This window comes from Amblyomma americanum, chromosome 6, assembly GCF_052857255.1.
Source record: "Amblyomma americanum isolate KBUSLIRL-KWMA chromosome 6, ASM5285725v1, whole genome shotgun sequence".
NCBI lineage: Eukaryota > Metazoa > Arthropoda > Arachnida > Ixodida > Ixodidae > Amblyomma > Amblyomma americanum.
In genome coordinates, this window is record NC_135502.1 from 80,290,045 (window position 1) to 80,310,686 (window position 20,642).

The 20,642-nt window shown below is 47.1% G+C and overlaps 1 protein-coding gene across 1 annotated transcript in view; it reads left to right on the top strand.

Annotated features, from left to right (window-relative positions):
• Positions 1-1,868: 1,868 nt before the first annotated feature.
• The window catches only part of LOC144093779 (disintegrin and metalloproteinase domain-containing protein 10-like), a 29,452-nt gene continuing 10,678 nt past the window's right edge, over positions 1,869-20,642 (top strand). The window contains exons 1-8 of the mRNA XM_077627485.1: positions 1,869-1,981; positions 3,345-3,489; positions 4,046-4,167; positions 5,057-5,313; positions 7,461-7,967; positions 9,242-9,434; positions 9,763-9,953; positions 13,577-13,757. Coding sequence (XP_077483611.1) covers positions 1,927-1,981; positions 3,345-3,489; positions 4,046-4,167; positions 5,057-5,313; positions 7,461-7,967; positions 9,242-9,434; positions 9,763-9,953; positions 13,577-13,757 — 1,651 coding nt within the window. The 5' untranslated portion in view covers positions 1,869-1,926. The remainder of the gene's footprint in view (positions 1,982-3,344; positions 3,490-4,045; positions 4,168-5,056; positions 5,314-7,460; positions 7,968-9,241; positions 9,435-9,762; positions 9,954-13,576; positions 13,758-20,642) is intronic.

Here is a 20,642-nt window from a genome sequence, read left to right on the forward strand (position 1 = left end):
TGCATAACTTTTAGACCCGCCATGATTATCGACTGGTTAAAGAGGCATAAACAGCCTTCTTCAGCACATCAGTCTGGGGAATTAATTTGGGGGGTCCTTTCTTTGCTTTGACTTGCGGAACAGCTGACTTCGAGGGTGAGGAAGAAGCTCGACGCTTCTGGGAAGTGGTGAGCATTTGAACGTCCATGCTACAAGGATCTACGTGAGCGACACTGTCAGGAGCGCTGTTGGCAGGTGGTACTTGGGGCACGGTAGGAGGCGACATGGAATGACTCTTACTAGCAGCACTTGGGAGTGATGCCGGCGTAACCGCCGAAACATGTGATTCAGTAGGCAGAGATTGGCCAGCAACAAGTTGAGATAGAGCCTCGGTGAAACTGCCCAGCATTCGCTCGACCACCACAGAAAGAGCCTGTTCTACTGAGAACACTATTGAAGTAGGACGGTATATCAGCAACAGAGCTTCGCGCACGGCTGGCATATGTATTATCCCTCCGATCCAGAAGTGCATAAGCATCTGCTCTCGAACATCGTTTCGCTTGAATGATATCGAGCAGGCTTTGTTCGTCGGCTCGTTTCGAGCAGTTGACATCATCAGCTGAGTGGTTGCCCTTGCTTAGGCAACACTGGGGCTGATCAGACGCGCAGCTGTCATCTGAATTCCCTTCTCCACAAACCCGGCAGCGGGTCGCCGACTTACACGCTTTACCACTGTGACCGAAACGCCAACAGTTGTTGCACTGAAGAGGACGGGGCTGCAGAGGGTCCACACGATACACTATCGGCCAAACCTTGAGTTCAGAAGGACAGGAGGAACCAGCAAACGTAGTGATAACTGACTCTGTCGCAACACGCACACCATTGAATTCTCTACTGCACCGGTAGACAGAAAGAACCCCCGCACCTGCATCCTGAAACTCCTTCAGTATATCCTGCGGGGAAGATGCTGGGTCCACGCCACGAACAATACCTTTGGAACATGCGAGCTGTTCCGGGATGAAGGCTTTAACCGCTAAGGACTGAAATATTTTGCACTGGAGCAGGTCTGTGACACAATCAATGTCAGCGGACCTGCAAACAATGCCTCTCCGGCCGAACGGTCGCACCTCAGAGATCTGGAGGTAGTGGGTAGTGAGAGATCTTAGCTCCTGCTGAAGGACCTTGGGGCTTTTCATCTTGATCGTTCCCTCACCGATCGGCACGAGAGCCACAGGGATGATGTCAATTCCATTTTTACGAAAATTTTCTAGCGGCAAGCTTTGGGTGGGCAAGCTGGCAAACCAGGTTGCCGTCCCTCCACCCGGGGACGTCAGCGACATACCTGAGCCCAACGCACCCTCAAATGCACATTAACCTGGCCTACAGACCTAACCTGAGACCTGGCCAAATCCCCCCCACACAGAACGGCCTCACCAGAGATAACCACGTTGAGCTCGAAGATTCTTCTTCTTCTTCTTCCTTGAGTTCTTCGCATCAGACTCGGTCGTCCAGACCAGGGCCATGGAATGGGCCACCCAGGTCGCAGTCAGCCATGGGTTGATGGTCATCTAGCACGGAATCGTCCGCACATGCGATCTGACAAAGTTTTCCGTCCATCCACCACGCGGCTGCCCCAGATTCGAAGTGCTGCGTCTTGCTTTTTGGTTTCGGTTTCAATTTATTGGATTAGATTTGGTTGTTGGTTAAAGACCCATTACGGCAGCAGATACCATTCCTTCGTAACCAGTATTGCCCTGTAAGTAAGGCTTGTCTGGCGAGGCCACCAACTCTAGGATCAAAAAAGATAGCTTAAATCACCCAGAAAAGTAGAAAAGGAAAACAAGGTCGCCTCGCGGGCTGCATCGCGCGTGGTCTTCGTGATCTGGAGCACGATTCTGTCGCGAGCGGGCTCTGTCTTAGGAGAAGGCCGAGGTCATCGCCCGCAACATGCTTATTCTTGCCGTCACGCTTCTTCTGGCTTCTGTTGTGGCACAAGACGAAGGTGAGCTTCATATGCCTTACGCGAGCCACAGAACCACCGTTGCGGTTTAGCGCTAGAACGCCTGTGATTAATCTTGCTTGCCGATGGTTTTCTTGGGACTGCGCTTTCTTTGATAGGCCTCACAGCGGCCATTATCAAGGCTGCCTGTACTACATCCACACGGCATGCATGTGGAAACCTGTGAACTATGACGCTTATGAGGAAGCCTTGTGAACAATTCCCGGCACACCCTTTTGTGGAGCTCTAATAAAACCCTCAGCGGACAACGAAAGATGACGATGTGATGGTGTCTAAATAGTTTCACAATTTCACAGATTTTGCGCAGTTACACCACCTGCCTCCGCAGCTGAGGGGTGACGGCTGTGCACCTTTCAACACGCTTTCGTGCCGAAATTTCAGTGGACGTGAACCGCATAACGCCCTCTTTACCGTAGATTCAGTGCACATTAAATGACTACATATGGCTGCAATAAGGACGAGACTACTGTGGCGGCTGGCAAAAAAATTAGCCCGCAGGTAAATTTGCGACCAGTTTGTCTCCATTGGCTGACTCCGATTATATCACGACAAACAGCCAGTAAAACGATACTGCGCGCGCTCTTTTCTTTTTTTTTTTTGCAGCGGTTTTGCCGGCGGAATACCCCGCCCAAAAAGTTGCTGGCAGCCGGCAACCGAACCTAGCCCAAATAATCTCGGAATGCTACTTAAAGGCGGCACACTCCCCGGGAAAACAAATACTGTTTTGACCTATTTTCTTTTCTCCTTTATGAAAAAACTAACAAAAATTCCTTCACGAGGGGGCTGTGCACGTCACGTGACTACAACGAACCAAAAAGACGACACTGCCGGCATTCTGTTTTTGGGACTGCGTTCTGCCGGCTGCTTGCAATACAGCCACTTCTCGCAAAAAACTGCGGAGGCCTTCAAAATGGCCGTCCTCAAACTTGGTTCGGCCCGAAACAATCCATTCGTTTCAGATACCTGCGTATCATTAGGTTGCCACCATTATCAAAAGCATTCAGGGGTATGACGCGCACAGAGGAGTTGAATCTCAAACTGACATGCCTGTAATCTATCGAACAAAAGATACTAGTGTACGTGTTTTCATTACATGACCCAGCGTACCTCATTGCGGTTATCTACACCTTTCGGCCTAAATCATGCTTTTCTGTTGCTTGCTTCTTGATTTTTAATACTAAGTGAGGTATCTTTATGCCTAAAAAACGAGGCAGAGGTACATTACGAATGGTTTCCTTACCCTATTTGCGTGATATATTAGTCTTTGTTAAGTATAGGGTTCTATACCATCTTGGTCATAGCATAAAGCTTGTCTCCTCCACTGCTGCCACTTCGGCATCCGCAGGTGAACGGCTGAACATGTTCGTGCGCCGCTACGAGCCTCTATACTACGATCCGGCGCCGGTTCACCGAAGCCACAAGCGGGCAAAGCGTTCCATCGAGGACGGCGGAAGCAGCCACGTCCATCTGCAACTACGCAGCCCCAAGAGGTATGCGTCTGCTTTAGCAGCAAAGCGCTGCTAAAGGAAAGCTCACATTCCCTGTGACGTGCGTGAGCAGTAAGCGCGGATATGATCGGTTCGGGCTATCTATAGTCGGATACAACTTAAGACCGCAGCGTCTTTTCCCCGTCGAAGGACTCCCCTCCAGCCATTGGCGTCAGCTGATTCTTATGACTCAGGACCCTGCTGGTGTGACAAAGCAGGAAGTGCTAGATGAAAAGGGATAATCTCTTCCCTCTGTGGTCGGGGATAGACCCCTCTCTCCATTGTGGCGCCGCTCCCTGAATTGTCACGCTAGCAGGGTCATGAGAATCGGCCGGCGCCATTGGCTGGAAGGGGGGCCTTTGAGGGGGAAAAGCTGCTGCGTTCTTGAGTTCAGTTCGACTATAGTAGACAGAGGTCGTTACTAGCATCATTTTACGCACCAGCTGAAAAACATTAAAAAAAAGCCTGACATAATGGGCAGAGACAAGACAAGCGCAAGTGTCATGGATATAGCAGGACAATAAACGAAAATGAACGCTCTCTGCTTTGCTGCTAACAGGTCATTCAAGCTCCACCTTTCTGCTGACGCCTCCGTGTTTCACAAGGACCTTGTTGTGGAATCGTCGACGGAAGGGGTCGTCAAGGTCGACACAAGCCACATTTACAAAGGATACGTCGTCGGTGAGGAGGCCGTATAATGAAATTTTTCGATATCGAAAGCACAATGAGGTGTGCTTGTAGGAGCGTTCATCATTTAGATTTTTGCGTGGCTATTTTCTGAGGTGACCATGTGCTCCTCGACAGTTAGTCTCCAAAAATTTTTTACTGTAATGTAAACGAAATCTGGGAAGTTTTCAGAATTGTATCGCGAGAAGCGCTGCAGAAAATTGGTCGTAGATTTCCCTGCCTTTTTATCATGATAATTTAGCTAGAAAGGAAACACTGAGCAGTTTGTAAGTTTATTGTCACTCGTTTCATTCCCGGAGGGCAACAGGCTATTGCTTTAGCAACAGTGTTTTAATAAATGGTCGTGTTAAAATTAACGTATACGGCATTTAAAGAGAAACCGGAATGAACATTTGTCCTATACAAACACGTTCTAATTTGTTGCTGAAAAGTTTAAAGAGGATATCCTTTTACACTATCCTAGTGGCAGCGGCAACATCCATGGGAAGAAAGTCGTCACATCAAGGGTTGAGACCTGCGCCTGTTATACTGCCTATGTTAAAGAATATGGTGACAGTTCAATCATGGGGAATGAACAGTCTATTACTTGCTTTTAAGGATATATGATGAGTACATATTTTGCGGCCGTTTTTACGGACACCCTTATTAACACAGAAAAATGCTTCAGCTTGAATAATCGGGCTCAAATAACATAAAAGGGGGGACGATCGTAAGTTAAACAAGCTTAATGTTTCACATAAAAGCTAGAGGATATGGGATGTCAGAGGCAAGCACTCTCCACACTGCTCTTTTTTTCTGACACAGTACTCATCCTCTAAACTTTACACAGTAGCCTTAAGAGTGACACAGCAAAGCATAGTCCGTCCTGCCGCTTCACTTGCAGGCGAACCCCAAAGTCGCGTGTTCGGCTCCCTGCACGGCGGCGTGTTCGAAGGCAGCATTGAGACCGGTTCGGGCCACAGCCTCTACGTGGAGCGGGCAGAGAAGTTTTTCAACGACAGCCGGCCTTTCCACTCCGTACTCTACTCGAGCGCCGACCTGGACTTCCCCGCCGGGGGCCGCTGGTGTGGACTGCACGGACGCACCGAAGAGTGGATGATGGACATTCTGCGCCGGAATCGTCTCAAGCCGCCCTCCAAGGTGAGGGACCGATGCTGTTCGCCGTCCTAGAACAGGTAGCTGTTCGAACCCAATGACAGCCGCGATACAATCACGGACATGTGTTATCGAAAACTTAAAAGGGCAACTGCATAGGTTATAGAAATCGACGAGCTTAAAGGAGTCTAATGTGTGAATCTGGTAGGTAAAGCATGCGAAGTCCTTTTGGGTAAGCATTCGGTAGCAATGCCGGTAGCAATGCATTCGGTAGCAAGGCAAAGCCCGCGGAACGTTGTTTGGCAGCATCCAACGAGGTATGGCAGGGTGTAGCAGACGGCAGCGATAAATTGAAATGCTACCTTCCGTGACGTCACACCGAGCTTCCCAACACTTGTTTCGTACTTTGAGGAAAAGTCTCAAAAATCGTCGATTGCGTCAGTAATTGAAATGCTAGTGCAAAAACACTTCGCATTATTGACCTACAGCCTCTATTGGTTTGAATCCTAGGACATCGGGGAATTTTTGAGAAAGTGGTACAATTGCCCTTTAAGTGAGGATGGGAAGCAAAATAAATGGTAGGTAAGTTCGTTCTTAGAATATAAGCGTGTGCATGCGGACGACGGTCACATAAACAAGATATACACGATATGGGCAACGCTATGAGAGAGATAAAACTTTGGGCGTACGATTTATTCATGGTTCTATTGATTATTGTGCTATGACGAAGCAGGTTATTTACTGTTGATACAGAAGAATGAAGCGGGGAGGTTTGTGCCTGAAGGCTGCAGCGTAATGCACTCTTCACCGACTCAAGGGGCTGGCTACCGAACGATCACGCCCAAAAGCTCTCTTGCATCTACCTCCAGCAATGATCAGAAGAGACTGTTTTGTGAAAAACAGCTCAGCACAGGAGACGAGCCATATAGTGCAACTGAACTGCTAGTGTGGCCATTACATTGTACTGTCAGCTAAGAACAGGAGTGCGGGAGTTTGCTCAGCGCAGTTACTGTCATCAAGAAATGAAACGCGGACTAGACTGTTGAACGAGGCGCAGCGAAACGACAATATAATAGTTCAAGGAAAATGAAAACGAACACACTTGATTATCACTTCGATGACGCGAAGACGGCAGCTTGGAGATATTAATGGAGCCGAATGTATTTCGTTTCTACCAGTTATCTTTGTGTTCTTGTTTTAATGTTCCTTTTTGCGTTTCATGATCCTTTTCGCGTTTGTTTTTTACTGATACTACACGTTTAACGTGTTTGTAAGGCATGGCTGTTGCATGCCATTGCGCTTGTAACAACCGTCTGGCTTATCGTTTAAAAAGGAGTTCCTATCGAGTTAGGATTCCCTACGAAACTATATGGACACACCGCAAAAGTAAGATGGATGATACATTTTTCTCGCATTCATTTCGAGAAAGGATATGTAAGTGCGTAGCATAGCTGCCAGCCGAAACAATTGACAGGAGCTGAGTACTGTACGGCTTAGCATTTCATCTATATCATGAGTGAAAACTACCGACTTTATTTGAGAAACGAAAGTTATATTTATAGTATACCGCATCATAGAAGCTTTTCTTAATGGCAGCAACCTCATTACACTGAATTTAAGCTGAAGCTGACACTTATTAAAGAGCATCATATACTCGGCCAAAAAGTGCACGTCAACCTCAGCGTTAGTTCAACCACGCCGGGTGTTTCCCCTGAAACGAAGTACAATTGACTGATAAATAGAAGACGCTATGTATAGTGAACGATAGCAATTGCTGCGTGAAATTATTGGATCCCACCACTCGGAACTACAGCCCTCTGCAGAAGGGAAGATCGGGTGTCATGGGGGGAGGTCTGTTCGGGAGGGTACTGGGGGAATAACAGATCGTGAAGTGTCTCACTGCTGAGGGAAAAGATCCTGTCTTCTCATCCCGGAGGGAATCCCAACAAAGTGCCTGAAACTAATATCAAATTAAAAAGATGCCACGGCTCCTCTTTGTTTCGTGGGCAGCGTGTCTATTGCCAGTAGAAGCTGGTATGGCAATCCTGCGGTGCAGCCGCCATGGTCCTTATGCTGGTGTCGTGTAACTATTGTACGGAAAACTGTATGTGAGCAGCAGAGTTAATCACTTTACATGTAGAGAAGTGTCGTGGATTTTCTGCAAACCTGCCAATTTCGCATACATTCTGCAGGTCCCTCTTGTGAAGCGAAGCTGGGCTGGCCGAAGACTGCAGGCTGCAACGATAGGGAGCGCTGGCGATGAGGACGACAGCGACGACGTCATGCGAGTGGCAGGAGGCGCTGATGGCAAAGATGATGAAGACAGTGCCATGGTGCAACCCGACGAGCACTACAACGATGAGGAGCAGCAGGATAATGACGGCGATGATGACGAACGCACACTTGAGGATGGAGAGGACACCCAACCGGACGAAGACGAAGAAGACAGCGACGATCCGAAGACGAAAAAGAAGAAGAAGCGTCGCGGGGCATCAATATCGCACCGAGTGTGCAACTTGGAGATGATCGTGGACAACACCCTCTTCGACAGTGTCCTGCAGCACGTTTCAAACGTGCCGAAGGCGCGAGAACTGCTCGCCTCCATCATTGCCCAGACGGTCGACAAAGTCAACAGCATATACGGTTCGACAAACTTCAAAGGCATCGAAGACGTGCACTTCGTTGTCCAGCACATCGTTGTGAGTATATATGTGAGGCATCTCGGCAAAGGGGAGATATTTCAGCTTATATGCTGACTGAAAAAAAGAAATACCTCCGTTAATATTACGCAGGACAAGTATATTAGCCGCAGTGCGCATTTTTTTAACACTGCAGGTAACACTCGTATACGGGAACAAAGCCCGTTTATCCTGACCTCAGTCTAGATTTTAACTTACGCAACCCTTATCAATAATAATAATAATTAATTTTTTGGGGAAAGGAAATGGCGCTGTATCTGTCTCATATATCATTGGACACCTGAACCGCGCCGTAAGGGAAGGAATAAAGGAGGGAGTGAAAGAAAAGAATAGGTGCCGTAGTGGAGGGCTACGGAATAATTTCGACCAACTGGGGATCTTTAACGTGCACTGACATCGCACAGCACACGGGCGCCTTAGCGTTTTTCATCCATAAAAACGCAGCCGCATGTTTCATTTTTCATATGGCACACAGTTTATTGTTTTTATTTCGATAGCATTAGGTTGAGCCACGAAGGCAAAAAACAGTCCGCCGGCGTGTGTGTAAAGCCTCCACCTGCCATGTTGCGTTTAGAGGGATTTCCCTTCGCCGCCTGCCAACCGTCCTCTCTCCCCTCTCTTCTTAACCTCCTCCACTTGTAGGAAAGAGGGAGGAGAGGCCGGACTACGACTGAGCAAAAGTGAATATTGCTATGAAAATGACTCGGACAACAGCAGGTCTACTTAGAAAATCGACAGCCTCACGAGAACTGTCTTTGAAAAAATGAGGTTGCGGTGGCTACGCCATCCCCCAGTATTCGAAAAGAGCAACGTTTGAGTCTCCCAATCCCCACTGGCGGCTGCGTAACCGCTGCTCCAGTGCGCCAGTAGTAACAAGAGGACTGGCCGCGATCTATAAGTGTCCCAGATTTTTCGTAGCTGGGTAGTCGGGCTTGGAATATAATTACAATCGGAACATGTCAGGTAGTGAAAAAAAAGTGGACTAAGAATTGGAATCTAATTAGAATTTGAATAGAATCAAAACTGAAAGAGATTGGCGAATGAAAATAGAATGCTACCGCATTTCGTCCGCATCGATCCAATAGATGAGCCCTAATCTTTTTTTTTGCTTCGAATTAACGGTGCTTGCTGTCACTGTCGTTGCCCGGTTGGGTGGCTCCCTTAGTCTCTTATAGCCTTAACGCCCCACTTCCGCAACACAGAACTTGTCTCCTCTTTGTGCGACTCGACGTGCACTGTGCCGCAGCATAGAGCTTCCGTGATTTCGCTCGCAGATGGGCGAGCCGGGAGACTGCGTCGGCTACAAGGCTAAGCACGAACCGTTGTGCAGCACGTCGCTGGACGCCGCATACACGCTCTACCTCGCGTCCCTGTCGCGCCACGACGACTACTGCCTCTCGTACAGGCTCAACTACCGCGACTTCTCTGACGGCACGCTGGGACTCGCCTGGATCGCCAGCGGGGAAGGTAGGACAGAATGGAACCCGGTGGCGCTAGGTCGCAAAACCACTGCACTGAATACGCCAGGGCAGCTCACCCTTAGTACGAGAGTGCCCAAGGGCGGCAACAAACAGGCAAACCATACACAAATCGTGAACATATCGTCTTGTTGAATCTTGCTTAACGGTACGGCTGTCACGCCTTTCGGCTATAGAAGGACGAAGATATGTACAGAAGCCAAGGGGCTTCAGTAAATAGCAGAAATGGCAATGAGTTAATGCGTGACGAAAGTGAGTTGACAGTGTGCTTCTTTACGGTGTACGTTTATTATAACTGCCATCTTTACCCTGTGCAGCCGCGTCGGGAGGCATCTGCGAGCGCTACCGCATGGCAGTGGAGCGGCACCCGGGAACAGGCTTGTACAAGCAGGCTAAGATGAGCCTCAACACCGGCATCACCACCCTGATCAACCACAGGCAGTATGTGGGGATGCTGGTGGCCGCACTCACTCTCGCCCACGAGATCGGGCACAGCTTCGGGGCGCCGGTGAGTATAGCGTGTGGGTCTTGTAATGCAAATTGCAGCCGCCGTAAGATTACCTCATTTCTTTATAACCGCAGTATTACGACATTTATGCGGTGTCCTTTGGCGAGTAGCATCGTCATGCTTGAAAACGTTGCGAGTTATTTACGGCTGCAACTGCGTATGGAACTTTCATCTGGGTAAGCACCGTAGGCCATAAGGTCGCCTTTGCTCGAAGCTATAATAATAATTGGATTTTGGGGAAATGAAATGGCGCAGTATCTGTCTCATATCGTTGGACACCTGAACTGCGCCGTAAGGGAAGGGATAAAGGAGGGAGTGAAAGAAGAAAGAGGTGCCGTAGTGGAGGGCTCCGGAATAATTTCGACCACCTGGGGATCTTTAACGTGCACTCACATCGCACAGCACACGGGCGCCTTAGCGTTTTGCCTCCATCGAAACGCGGCCGCAGCGGTCGGGTTCGAACGCGGGTACTCCGGATCAGCAGCCGAGCGCCCTAACCACTGAGTCACCGCGGTGGGTTGCTCGAAGCTCCCGCGATGACTTCTAGACAATAGGAATGACGTTCAGGTCCGTCGACACATTATGCGTCACATGCTCAGGAAGAGAGGGCGCGATTGAGAGAATGCTATCAACGGTCATATCCAGGTGTTTTAGAATAGCCTATCTTTGCCTAAGATTCCACACAAGCGGCGGAGGCAGCTGGATGGCCTAAATTCTTGGGCGTTCTTGAGTAAACAGTAGCAGTTCCTGGAACCATGCGCCCTATGGTAGAAGAGTAAACAACGTGTGGCACGTGCTTCCTTCTGCGCATTCATCTGATGTACCTAGAAATGTGTCGTACATAACTGACGGCATGCGTAAGGTGCCGGCACCATTGACTAAACTGCAAAATTCCTTGAACACAAACGCTTAGAGCTGTGCAGAAGCTACGTACAAAATAGGTTTCCATTTTTCCTGTTCGGTGTTTATGATGCTTACGGCTTTACAGTCAGTGTTCTTGCTTTATGCGAACATGTTTTGCTTGGTTCCTTCGTATAGTGTCATTGTTTTCTCACCTTCTGTATGCTGTTTGCGTTGGCTCTCAGTGAAATAATAATATAACAGCATAAAAGATTTTCGTTATGCGGGAAATACGAGTTGGTAGTCAGCGCTTGCACTATGTTCTGTTCTTCGTACCCTTCCGTCAACTTTCTGACGTTGTCCAGCTCTACATGTCCTTCAAAAATTAACCAAACGGTCTACCTTATTGACATGAAAAGCGGGTTTAGATTGCAGCTGTAGATTGCAGGAACATTACGAGCTAAAAGAGAAGGACGCACACATATATGTGGTTTGGTCGGGAACCTTCACATTTTTATGAAGAAATTTGGAAGTTATCATAAAACCTGACAATTAAAATGCCTAGACTATGTCTTCACGAGACCATTAACTATTTTTTCTTTAGCTGACTAAACATCTCTCCATCTCCGTGCACAGCACATTGCTCACATTGTGGAAAGGAAATGACACAGTATCTGTCTCATATATCGTTGGACACCTGAACCACACCTTAAGGGAAGGGATAAAGGAGGGAGTGAAAGAAGAAAGGAAGGAAGAGCTGCCGTAGTGGAGGGCTCCGGAATAATTTCGACCACCTGGGGATCTTTAACGTGCACTGACATCGCACAGCACATGGACGCTTCAGAGTTTTTCCTCCATAAAAACGCAGCCGCCGCGGTCGGGTTCGAACCCGGGAACTCCGGATAAGTAGCCCAGCACGCTAACCTCTGAGCCACAGCTGTGGATTTGTTTAGGAAGAGTACAGTTCTTGAAGCATAATAACCTGAGCTGTGGCGCAGCGTTTGGTGCTGACGTAAAAAAGAGAAAAAAGAGAGCACTTTAATGATGCCCACTTTGTCGAAATCATTTCGTAGCCCTTCACTACGGCAACTCTTTTCTCTCTTCTTTCACTCCCTCCTTTATCCCTTCCCTTACGGCGTGGTTCAGGTGTCCGCTGAGATGTGAGACAGATACTGCGCCATTTTCTTTCCCTAAAAACCAATTTTTCAATTTTATATGGTGGTCGCAACTAGTTGACAGTAGTCATGGTGTTAGGCTGCTGACCCAAAAGACGCCGGTTCGATCCCAGCCATGGTGGTCGCATGTAGATGGAGGTGAAATGCGAGGCCCTTGTACTGTATACTGTCACTGCACGTTGAAGAACCCCAGGGGGTCGAAATTATCCGCAGCCCTCCACTACGGCGTCCCTCATAGGCTGAGTCGCTTTGGTACGTTCAACCATGTGAGATCTCATCAAAGCCAAGTTTCTATCGTCATTATTGGGCACCACCCTTTGTTGCTCGCTGCGCGGCTGAAACTGTGGCGCTCCGGTTTTGCCTAGGCGCCCGACGCGTAACGGCTGTAGTTCTAAATGACCCTAATACACACAATCAACTCTGCTCTTCTTTCTCTTTGTGTGTATCATAAACGGTATCCCTGATAATGAACACTCTTGGGAACATGTTCATATAAAGATAAATCATTATTGCAAGCACAAACGCGTACTTTAGGTGGAGTGCAAAAGACACATATACCCTGATGTGGCCCATCCCCCCCTAAAAAACTGTGTGTATTACATACACCACCTTTCCCCGAGGAGAGGAAAAACCATGCGATTTTAAGATATCACGCCGCTCTAAATTCTAGATGTGGTATGCCTCTGAGAAACGGTATGCCTCTCTGTAACGAATCTAGCGCATTGGTCGGTAAAAGACAAGTTGTCTACTGATCTCCGATTTTCGATCAAGTCTCTGTGCGCTTCCTGTAATAAGCCACCCTCTTCAACCCAACCCAACCCATAGTTGATCGTTGACTGCTGTAGCTGCTCTTCCATACAACACTGATGTTACCATCGGAGCGGTGTGGTCATGATACCACAGCTGTTCTTAGTGCCCTTACGAGCACATGATTAGTATACGCTGCCAACTTGTGGTTAAGTATCTCATTACACATGCTGTTTTAATGCTGCAGTATTAGAGTTGTCGTCACACCAAAAGACCGCCAATGGCAGAGAATGACTTCATTGGTTGGGCGAGAGAGGTCACGTGAACGTGATCCTGTATTGTCATCAAAACCTGCCCACCGTGGCAGGCGCCAATTAAATTTATTGGTCAGGAGAGGTCTCTCTGGGTTGTGACAAAGCTATAGACGGCAACATTGATAAACAATCGAAATGAAAAATCAGAAAAAAATAGTATATACACAAATTTCGGCTCCGTCCCAGCCACGGTGATCGCAGCATAGCGGATACCTGCCGCTGCAGCTAGTAGTCCGAATATGGCGGTTGATCGAGCGAAACTTGCATAGAAACTGACGTAAACGCACACAGAAGCTGCAACACAAGCTGCGACAAATGTGAAATCTAATGCTGTCGTGTTCCGCTGCTAAGATGACTTAAGCGCCCCCATAGTTTTTTAATTTCGTTCTTTGAAATGCGCTAAGGGTATCAACAGTACCTGTAGGTTAGCTGTCCGTTTACAACCTTGGCTTTGAAACCTACATGCGAGCAGTCGACCGTTGGATTCCCGAACTGCTAATTCTGGGTCTTTTCTATTCATTCCTTTTTCCTTCCAATCGGCGCACAGCATGACAGTGGCAGCCTGTGCGAGCCTTCAGGTCCCGAGGGCAAGTACCTCATGTACGAGTCCGCGACTAAGGGGGACAAGCCCAACAACAGCCGCTTCTCGTCCTGCAGCATCGGCAACATCAGCCGAATTCTGGTGCCGTTCTTCAAAGGACAGCTGCCGCGGGAGATGTGCTTCCAGAGTGAGTTCAACGCAATGGTTTCCTCGTTGGTCTCGCGCTCGGGTCGAAAGAGGCCGCCGCCCGTACGACAGTGCAGTACGGTATCTGTGTTCGTGGACTTGTATCTCCTGGGGTAGTCGCAAAAAAAGAAAGATGCCGCCACGATGGCTCAGTAGTTATGGGGCTCGGCTGCTGACCCGAAGGACGCGCGTTCGATCTTGGCCCTGCAGTCCCATTTCGATGGAGGCGAAATTCTAGAGGCCCGTATGCTGTGTGATATCAGCGCACGTTAAAGATCCCCAGGCGGTCGAAATTATCTGGAGCCCTCCACAACGACGTCTCTCATAGCCTGAGTCGCTTTGGGACGCTCTGGGAGCCACCGCAGCCTGCTATATCCAAAGAAGAGGTTTTTTGTTTGTTTGTTTCGCACACTTGGCATGAAGACAAAATTTGGACCCGATGCATAATATAAAAAAATCATATAATGTATTCGTGTGCAGGAATCTGAGAAGGTTTCTGCTCTTATTGTTGTCGGTAAGCCACTTGGAGAAATCCTTCTTCCTTGTCGCCGTTAGTCCCACTTCCTGTAAAATCCGTGCCCTCGTAAATTCCGCGTCCCAAAGGAGAAGTTACGTTCCTAAATTCCCTAGAACTAAAATGCATGCTTTTGAAGCCAGGAAGTGGCGACTTCTTAAACGCTTTTGTTGAAATATTCTTGGAAGGCGTTCGGTAAGAATAGCACAATCTGATGACTGTTCTCAATTCTCAATTCTTGTAACCTAAAAAAAAATGTCTTAAATATCGGGTTGAGCCCCATTTCTACCTACAAACGAGCAGTCTGAAAAATGCGCGTTTTCTTGCGTACAAAGTTGTTAAACTGGCAGATATATAGAGCTTATTCCAGAACGCTTTATTGACATCAAGAGCTGCCCACGCTAAAGGTACGCCCTGCTCTAAGGCACTTGTGGAATGGCGAGAGTGATCGACTCTGAAGGAACATAGTTTCGCAGTGTACAGAAAAACTCAGGCTGGTTTTGCATGGACTGGGAAGTCTTGCACAACAGTTGGTAACGTCTGCGGCGAAATAATTGTAATAAGTGAGAAAAATGAGAAATATCGGATTTGGTAAGCAGGTTTCTTGGTGCCGACGGTCGTGTTCATGAAATAACGAGAAAGAAAGAATATTTCGCGCCCCGCGCAATAACAACCGCTTACAGTAATTTGCTTTCTATAAAAGTGCAATGACTCACTAGCGTTTATCTAAGCAGACCCATATGGCTACAAAAAATATATAAATCTTTTACAGAAACCTCGTTGCTAACGATAAATTTGACCTGGTCCGGGATTTTAAGCCGATACCACCGCCTGTCCAGGGCAATCGCTGTATCAAGCTAACCATGAAGACTGCTAGGAAATGGTAGGGCGAGTGCGATCTGATCAGTAATTCGGTGTGGGATTTGTCATCACAGCCTTATTACAAGGATAATCCACCACGCGGGGTTCCCCTGTTACCATTGATCGTCTGCGTCAAAATATGACAAGAAAAAGCACGAACTATGGAACCTTTTGCTGAGTATCCTGATTTATACCCCTTTTTGATTCCTTAAAACATTGCCCAATTTTCCCCCCTGAATTCCAGAACAAAAAAAAAAGAACGAAAATGAAGGGCCCTAGACATACGGTAATTGACAATGGTTAATCGTCAGAAGTGTAATAAGAATTTTCCAGACGTTATCTGCCTGGAGCTAAACTCAGCGCTGTAGAATCAGGCCTTAATTCCGGTTTTCCCTCCGTAACCTTAATGTCATACATTGCTAGATTTACTGTAATGACGGGCACATGCTGAACGCTCCCAATACATATGATCGCTGATCACTCTTCTTCCCAGTACGGCTCCTGTGGTTCTTCTCTGCCGGTGTCGGTTCTGTTTAGAGACATGACTTGTTTAGGATTGACGTTCTGTAAAACAGATGGCCTACTGCTCAGTCGTAGCTAGAAAAGTTCGCGGATAAAGTTTCTTTTTTTTTTTCCAGAACAGCCCGGTGCATAATAATTAGCGTAAGATTCAAGGTTTCCACTGTGTCATAATGCAGGGGCCTCAAAAGTGATACGCCACGTATGCGCATACTTGGGTGTCCGCTCACAATATTGTAACTACAAACATGAATTCACTGGCTGCGAAAGCTCGGCAGCAAATATTATAAACATCTTCAGGGTGGCGCACTATACTTTGGCACAAGGACTAGTAAAAACAGCAAGACAAGACAGGTACATGCCAGGTACATGCGCACGTACCTGTCTTGTCCTCAGTAAGAGTTCATTTTGGGCTAGTTGGTGCATTTTGAACTAAGGAAAAGGAGCAGCGCAAAAGCATGCAACCACACAACAAGAAAGGACAAGACACAAGCGCTGACTAGCAACTAAATTTTATGGAAGTAAGGCACGCTTTAAATAAGGCGAGCAACAGAGGTGAAAAAGTTGATAGCGAACAGTCGAGAAAAATAGCAGCAAGCCCAGGCAAGCATCAAGACATGAAAAAATCAAACGTTGGCTGCTTCTAAGAAGTCTACCTCTGCTGCAAAAAGTGATAATGAGGGAATGCTGATGCATGTGTCGCCATATCTCATAATATAGTAAGCTTCCAGGCTGACACGCGCAGTCTTGTCGGAACTCTTGCCTAGAATCCTAGTCTCCGCCAAACGAGCCACGCATCCTAGGATTCTAGGTAAGAGTGCCGACAAGACTGCGCGTGTTAGCTTGGAAGCTTACTATATTGGGAGATATGGCGACACTTGCATCAGCACTCCCACATTATCACTTTTTGCAGCAGCGTTAGACTTTTTAGAAGCAGCCAACGTTTGAGTTTTTCATGTCCTGTTGCTTTCTTGGGCTCGCTGTTACCTTTCTCGATTGTTCGCTCTCCTGCTTTTCACCTCTGTTGCTCGCCTTATTTAAAGCGTGCCTTCCTTCAACAAAATTCAGTTGTAAGTCAGCGCTTGTGTCTCGTCCTTTCTTGTTGTGTAGTTGCATGCTTTTGCGCTGCTCTTTTTCCTTGGTTCAGTCTTGTCCTGTTTTTTGCAAATATCCCGTGCGCCAAAGTATAGCGCGCCAACCTGAAGATGGCAAACCAACTAGCCGCCATTACAGCATTGCTTATTATACACAAACATATATAAATCGCATTCTATTGTCCAATCTGGCAGCCATTACAATTTGAAGTCGCCGCGAGTTCTTCGCGCTCCGAACTGGGTGCAGGAAATACAAAGTGATCTGTATCATACCGAAGCCCCACCCAGCAACGGCACTATGTGCGGCCCAGGCGAATTGCCCCGACCACAAGCCGCCGCTTGATCAGCGGGACCCAAATTACTTTCCTCATAGGCACTTCACGCGGACGCAGGGCGTGGTGCGACGTTGGGAGCGGGAATTTGTGCGTGTGTCTTCCTCTGAGCGCTCACGAACAATGGGGGAAGCAGAATTGTACCCATGCATCCGTGCAGGCTACGCGGCCACAGCCGACAAAATAAAATAAAAAAGTCATTGTCTTCTTTGAAGCTACTCAGAGTGAGCCCTAAAGTGAGTTAAAAAAGGTGTAAATTCCGCCGAGAAAGGAGCACTGGTAGCGAGTTGAGGCAAGGATAAAGGACATTCGGGGTGGAAAACTTCTCCTTCGTGCCTAGCTACGACTCGAAGTAGAACTGCAATTATGTCTAGTTTGTAATTCATGTACCATCTGCTGCAAAAGTGTACAGTTCGCTGCGCCGTTCGCATCAATGGCACGACGGTGGGCTCTTAAACATTTACAATAGACGGCACTTAACAATGCACTTGCGCATCAAGGCATTAAGAAGGCAGTAGATGCGCTTTCTTCACCTAGCTTACACTGTTAATGTGAGAATGCGTAAACTAGTAGTAATGGTGGTAGCGGTGCAGACTGTATTGGCCTTTCGTTTATCACGTCGACAGTTGTTTCCACTTAATTTCGCCAAACAGGCACGAATTCCTACCTGGACTATCAACCATCACACATATTAAAGATGTTGTGGATGATCTCGTGAAGGACCTCGCATTTAACATTAACAGCTTTAACTAGACAGATATAATATTATGGGACCTTTATAAAGCATTTGATCGCGTATGTCGCAGCAGTTTATTAACAAAATTGTGATATTTCACCGGGAACAGGGAGATTTTATATTGGGCAACATATCTATTAACAAACCGGACGCTTTTCATACCCTTTAAGCATACAGAATCTTCGACGGGGGCCATCACATCGGGCATTCCCCATGAGTTCGTGCTAGGGACGATTTTATTTTTAATTTTAATTAAAGGCACTACCAGTAATTTCGATTCTAACATCAAACATTTACCGATTACTGCATTATCTACACAGCAATTAGCAGCTACAAAGATCATACTTATTTCAGCAATTTATTGAGCAAACGAACCGAATGCTTCTAATGGCGGCAGATGCCAATAAGCATGAATTAATCGGTTTGCATAACGACAACACATAAAATCTAACTTATGATTTTCCGTCCTTTATTACTGTAAAAGTACTGACGCAATTTCACCACCATAAGCATTTAGACATCACACTCGCCTCCGATCTCGGATGGGACCCTCACATCGGTAACGTAACCTTGATCACATTACTCCCAATATTTTTCTTCGAAGACATCTGCGCCTCGTAGCCCCGTCTATTAAGGTTCTCACCTGCGCAACTTTCGTCATACCTGTCTTCGAGTGCGCTAACACGCACTCTAACCCGAAAGGAGTAGGCTGTCTTCTAGCGCACTCCCATTAAGGGGCAGGGTATGCCACCCAAACACTGGGGTAGATTTTCATCATAGGGTAGATTTCCAACGGAAGCAAATTACCCGCTCAAAACATGCGAAGTTATAGCAGTTACGAAGATTTTCACCGAGGCTTCAATCTTCCCTATTTGCTAACCACAGGACCCCCGGTGCCGCGTTTAAACGCCGCCTCTCAATGCTAACTGCATCAGGTTGCTTTGCTTCGCAGTGGGAATATACCTCCGCTGCCAAGAGTGTGGATTCCGTATATGTAGTGATAGAAATCTACCCCGGTACTTGGGCAGCACTCCGTGCCCCTAAAAGAGAGTGCGCTGGAGGGCAGTTTAACTCCTTTTTTACTCCTATATGGGCCTACTGTTTAGAGCACAGTTTGGCTCCCAAACACAGTGACTAATATAACGAAACTACGAATATAAGTGTAAATCATTGCCGTTTATCCATAACAAAAATAAGCGTCCAGTCACTTTCGCGTCCAGTCACTTTCAACCGGAGCTCAACAGGCTCGACTGAAATTATTGTTTATGTTGATTCACAAGTACTATAATATAGACCTTCAAAAATACATATCTTTTTCGCAGTCACTATCATTGAGGCTAAAACATGCACGCATTATAACAGAATAATCATGCCATAATGATACGTTCATGTATCCTTACTTCCCCTCGTTATCAGAGTAAGGAAGTGCCTCAATATTTGTTTCATTACTAGATACTCATTTTCTCACTTCAAGTCATGGATAGAGTTCATATCGATTAATCAACAGCGCGGTCTTCTTTAAACATTAGAACACATCACAACACCTAAACGGATTCTTAATTTATTGACAAGACAGCGTTAAGGAGCTCGCGCCGCCGAAAATTATCCGTTGTCGACGGCATCGGTGTCGTTGACCGTGAACGAAAAATCCATGAAAAATCCTGAGAGAAGCAACCTGGGAGGCAGGTAAGCCACCTAGGGTCACGTAACATTGTGGCGTCATCACAACGTGCCCGCCGGATTGTGAGAAAACTGCGCACCATGGCAGTTAAATTAATGATTGGTCGCGAGAGGTTGCTCTGGAGGAGCAACCTTGGTCGCGCAGTTCTTTGTTCGCCTTTTTTTGCTTTTTTACACGCATTCCTTGAGTGCACTGTTTGAACTTATCTTTTTTTTTATCCTTCTTTCGCCTACCTGCTATGGTCAGAGTTTGAGACTGATAACATTGAAAATAAATCATCAGTCGGAAATGAGTGGTCCGACTTGCTAAATTATTTGCGAAATCGTAGCTCAATACACGACGACTTTGGTTATTTCTGTTGTAATGGTCATCTTACATTTACTTGTACGCGTATGCCGATGACTGCATTCTGTCACAGCGCTAATTGGGCCTCTGCCCTTTCCGTTTCTTATATCCTGATAATGCCTGCTTTGTAGCAAAGAAAAATAGTTGATACGGCCGTTATCGCTTTCATACACCACTGCCTGCTGAACTGCAGATCGATGCACGTGCTTCGTCTTGTCGACTCTGTTTGTCGTCCGCATTTGACTACTTACGAAGCGTATTTCAGTTTGGTCGGAGAGGACAATATCTGCGAAGGATCAATTAAAAAAAGAACAAAATTTTTTACATAAAGTGCTGACTCCCGATTTGCTGAATGATTCGAATAGGGCCCGTATCTTGGTGATCCATGGGTGGTGGTCCGGGCCTTGGTATGCAATGCCAGCCAATGCTGGACAGTGGCTGTGTTATCGTGTTTTGCTTTCGTAATGGCCTAGCCGCAACGCACTCCGCATCGAAATACATAGTTACAGACTCCCAGGCGGCTTATAGAAACTATATGCGTGGCAGAATCACGCCGCTAGCTTGTAAAATTCTTGTAAAATTCAACTGCACGGAAGGAGCTAATATGGGTACCAGATCACCAGGGAGTTGAAGGAAACGAACGCTTGTGCCCGAGCTTTTCTTCCCCGGAATCCTTCTACGTCCTCCCTTACTGATTCAGGTTCCCGTTTCCCTTTAATGATATATTCAGAGATATTACAGCATTTCCGCCTTGAAAGGCAAACACTCCCGAGGCCCGCTAGAGGTTTTAGTAAATCAGAAAAA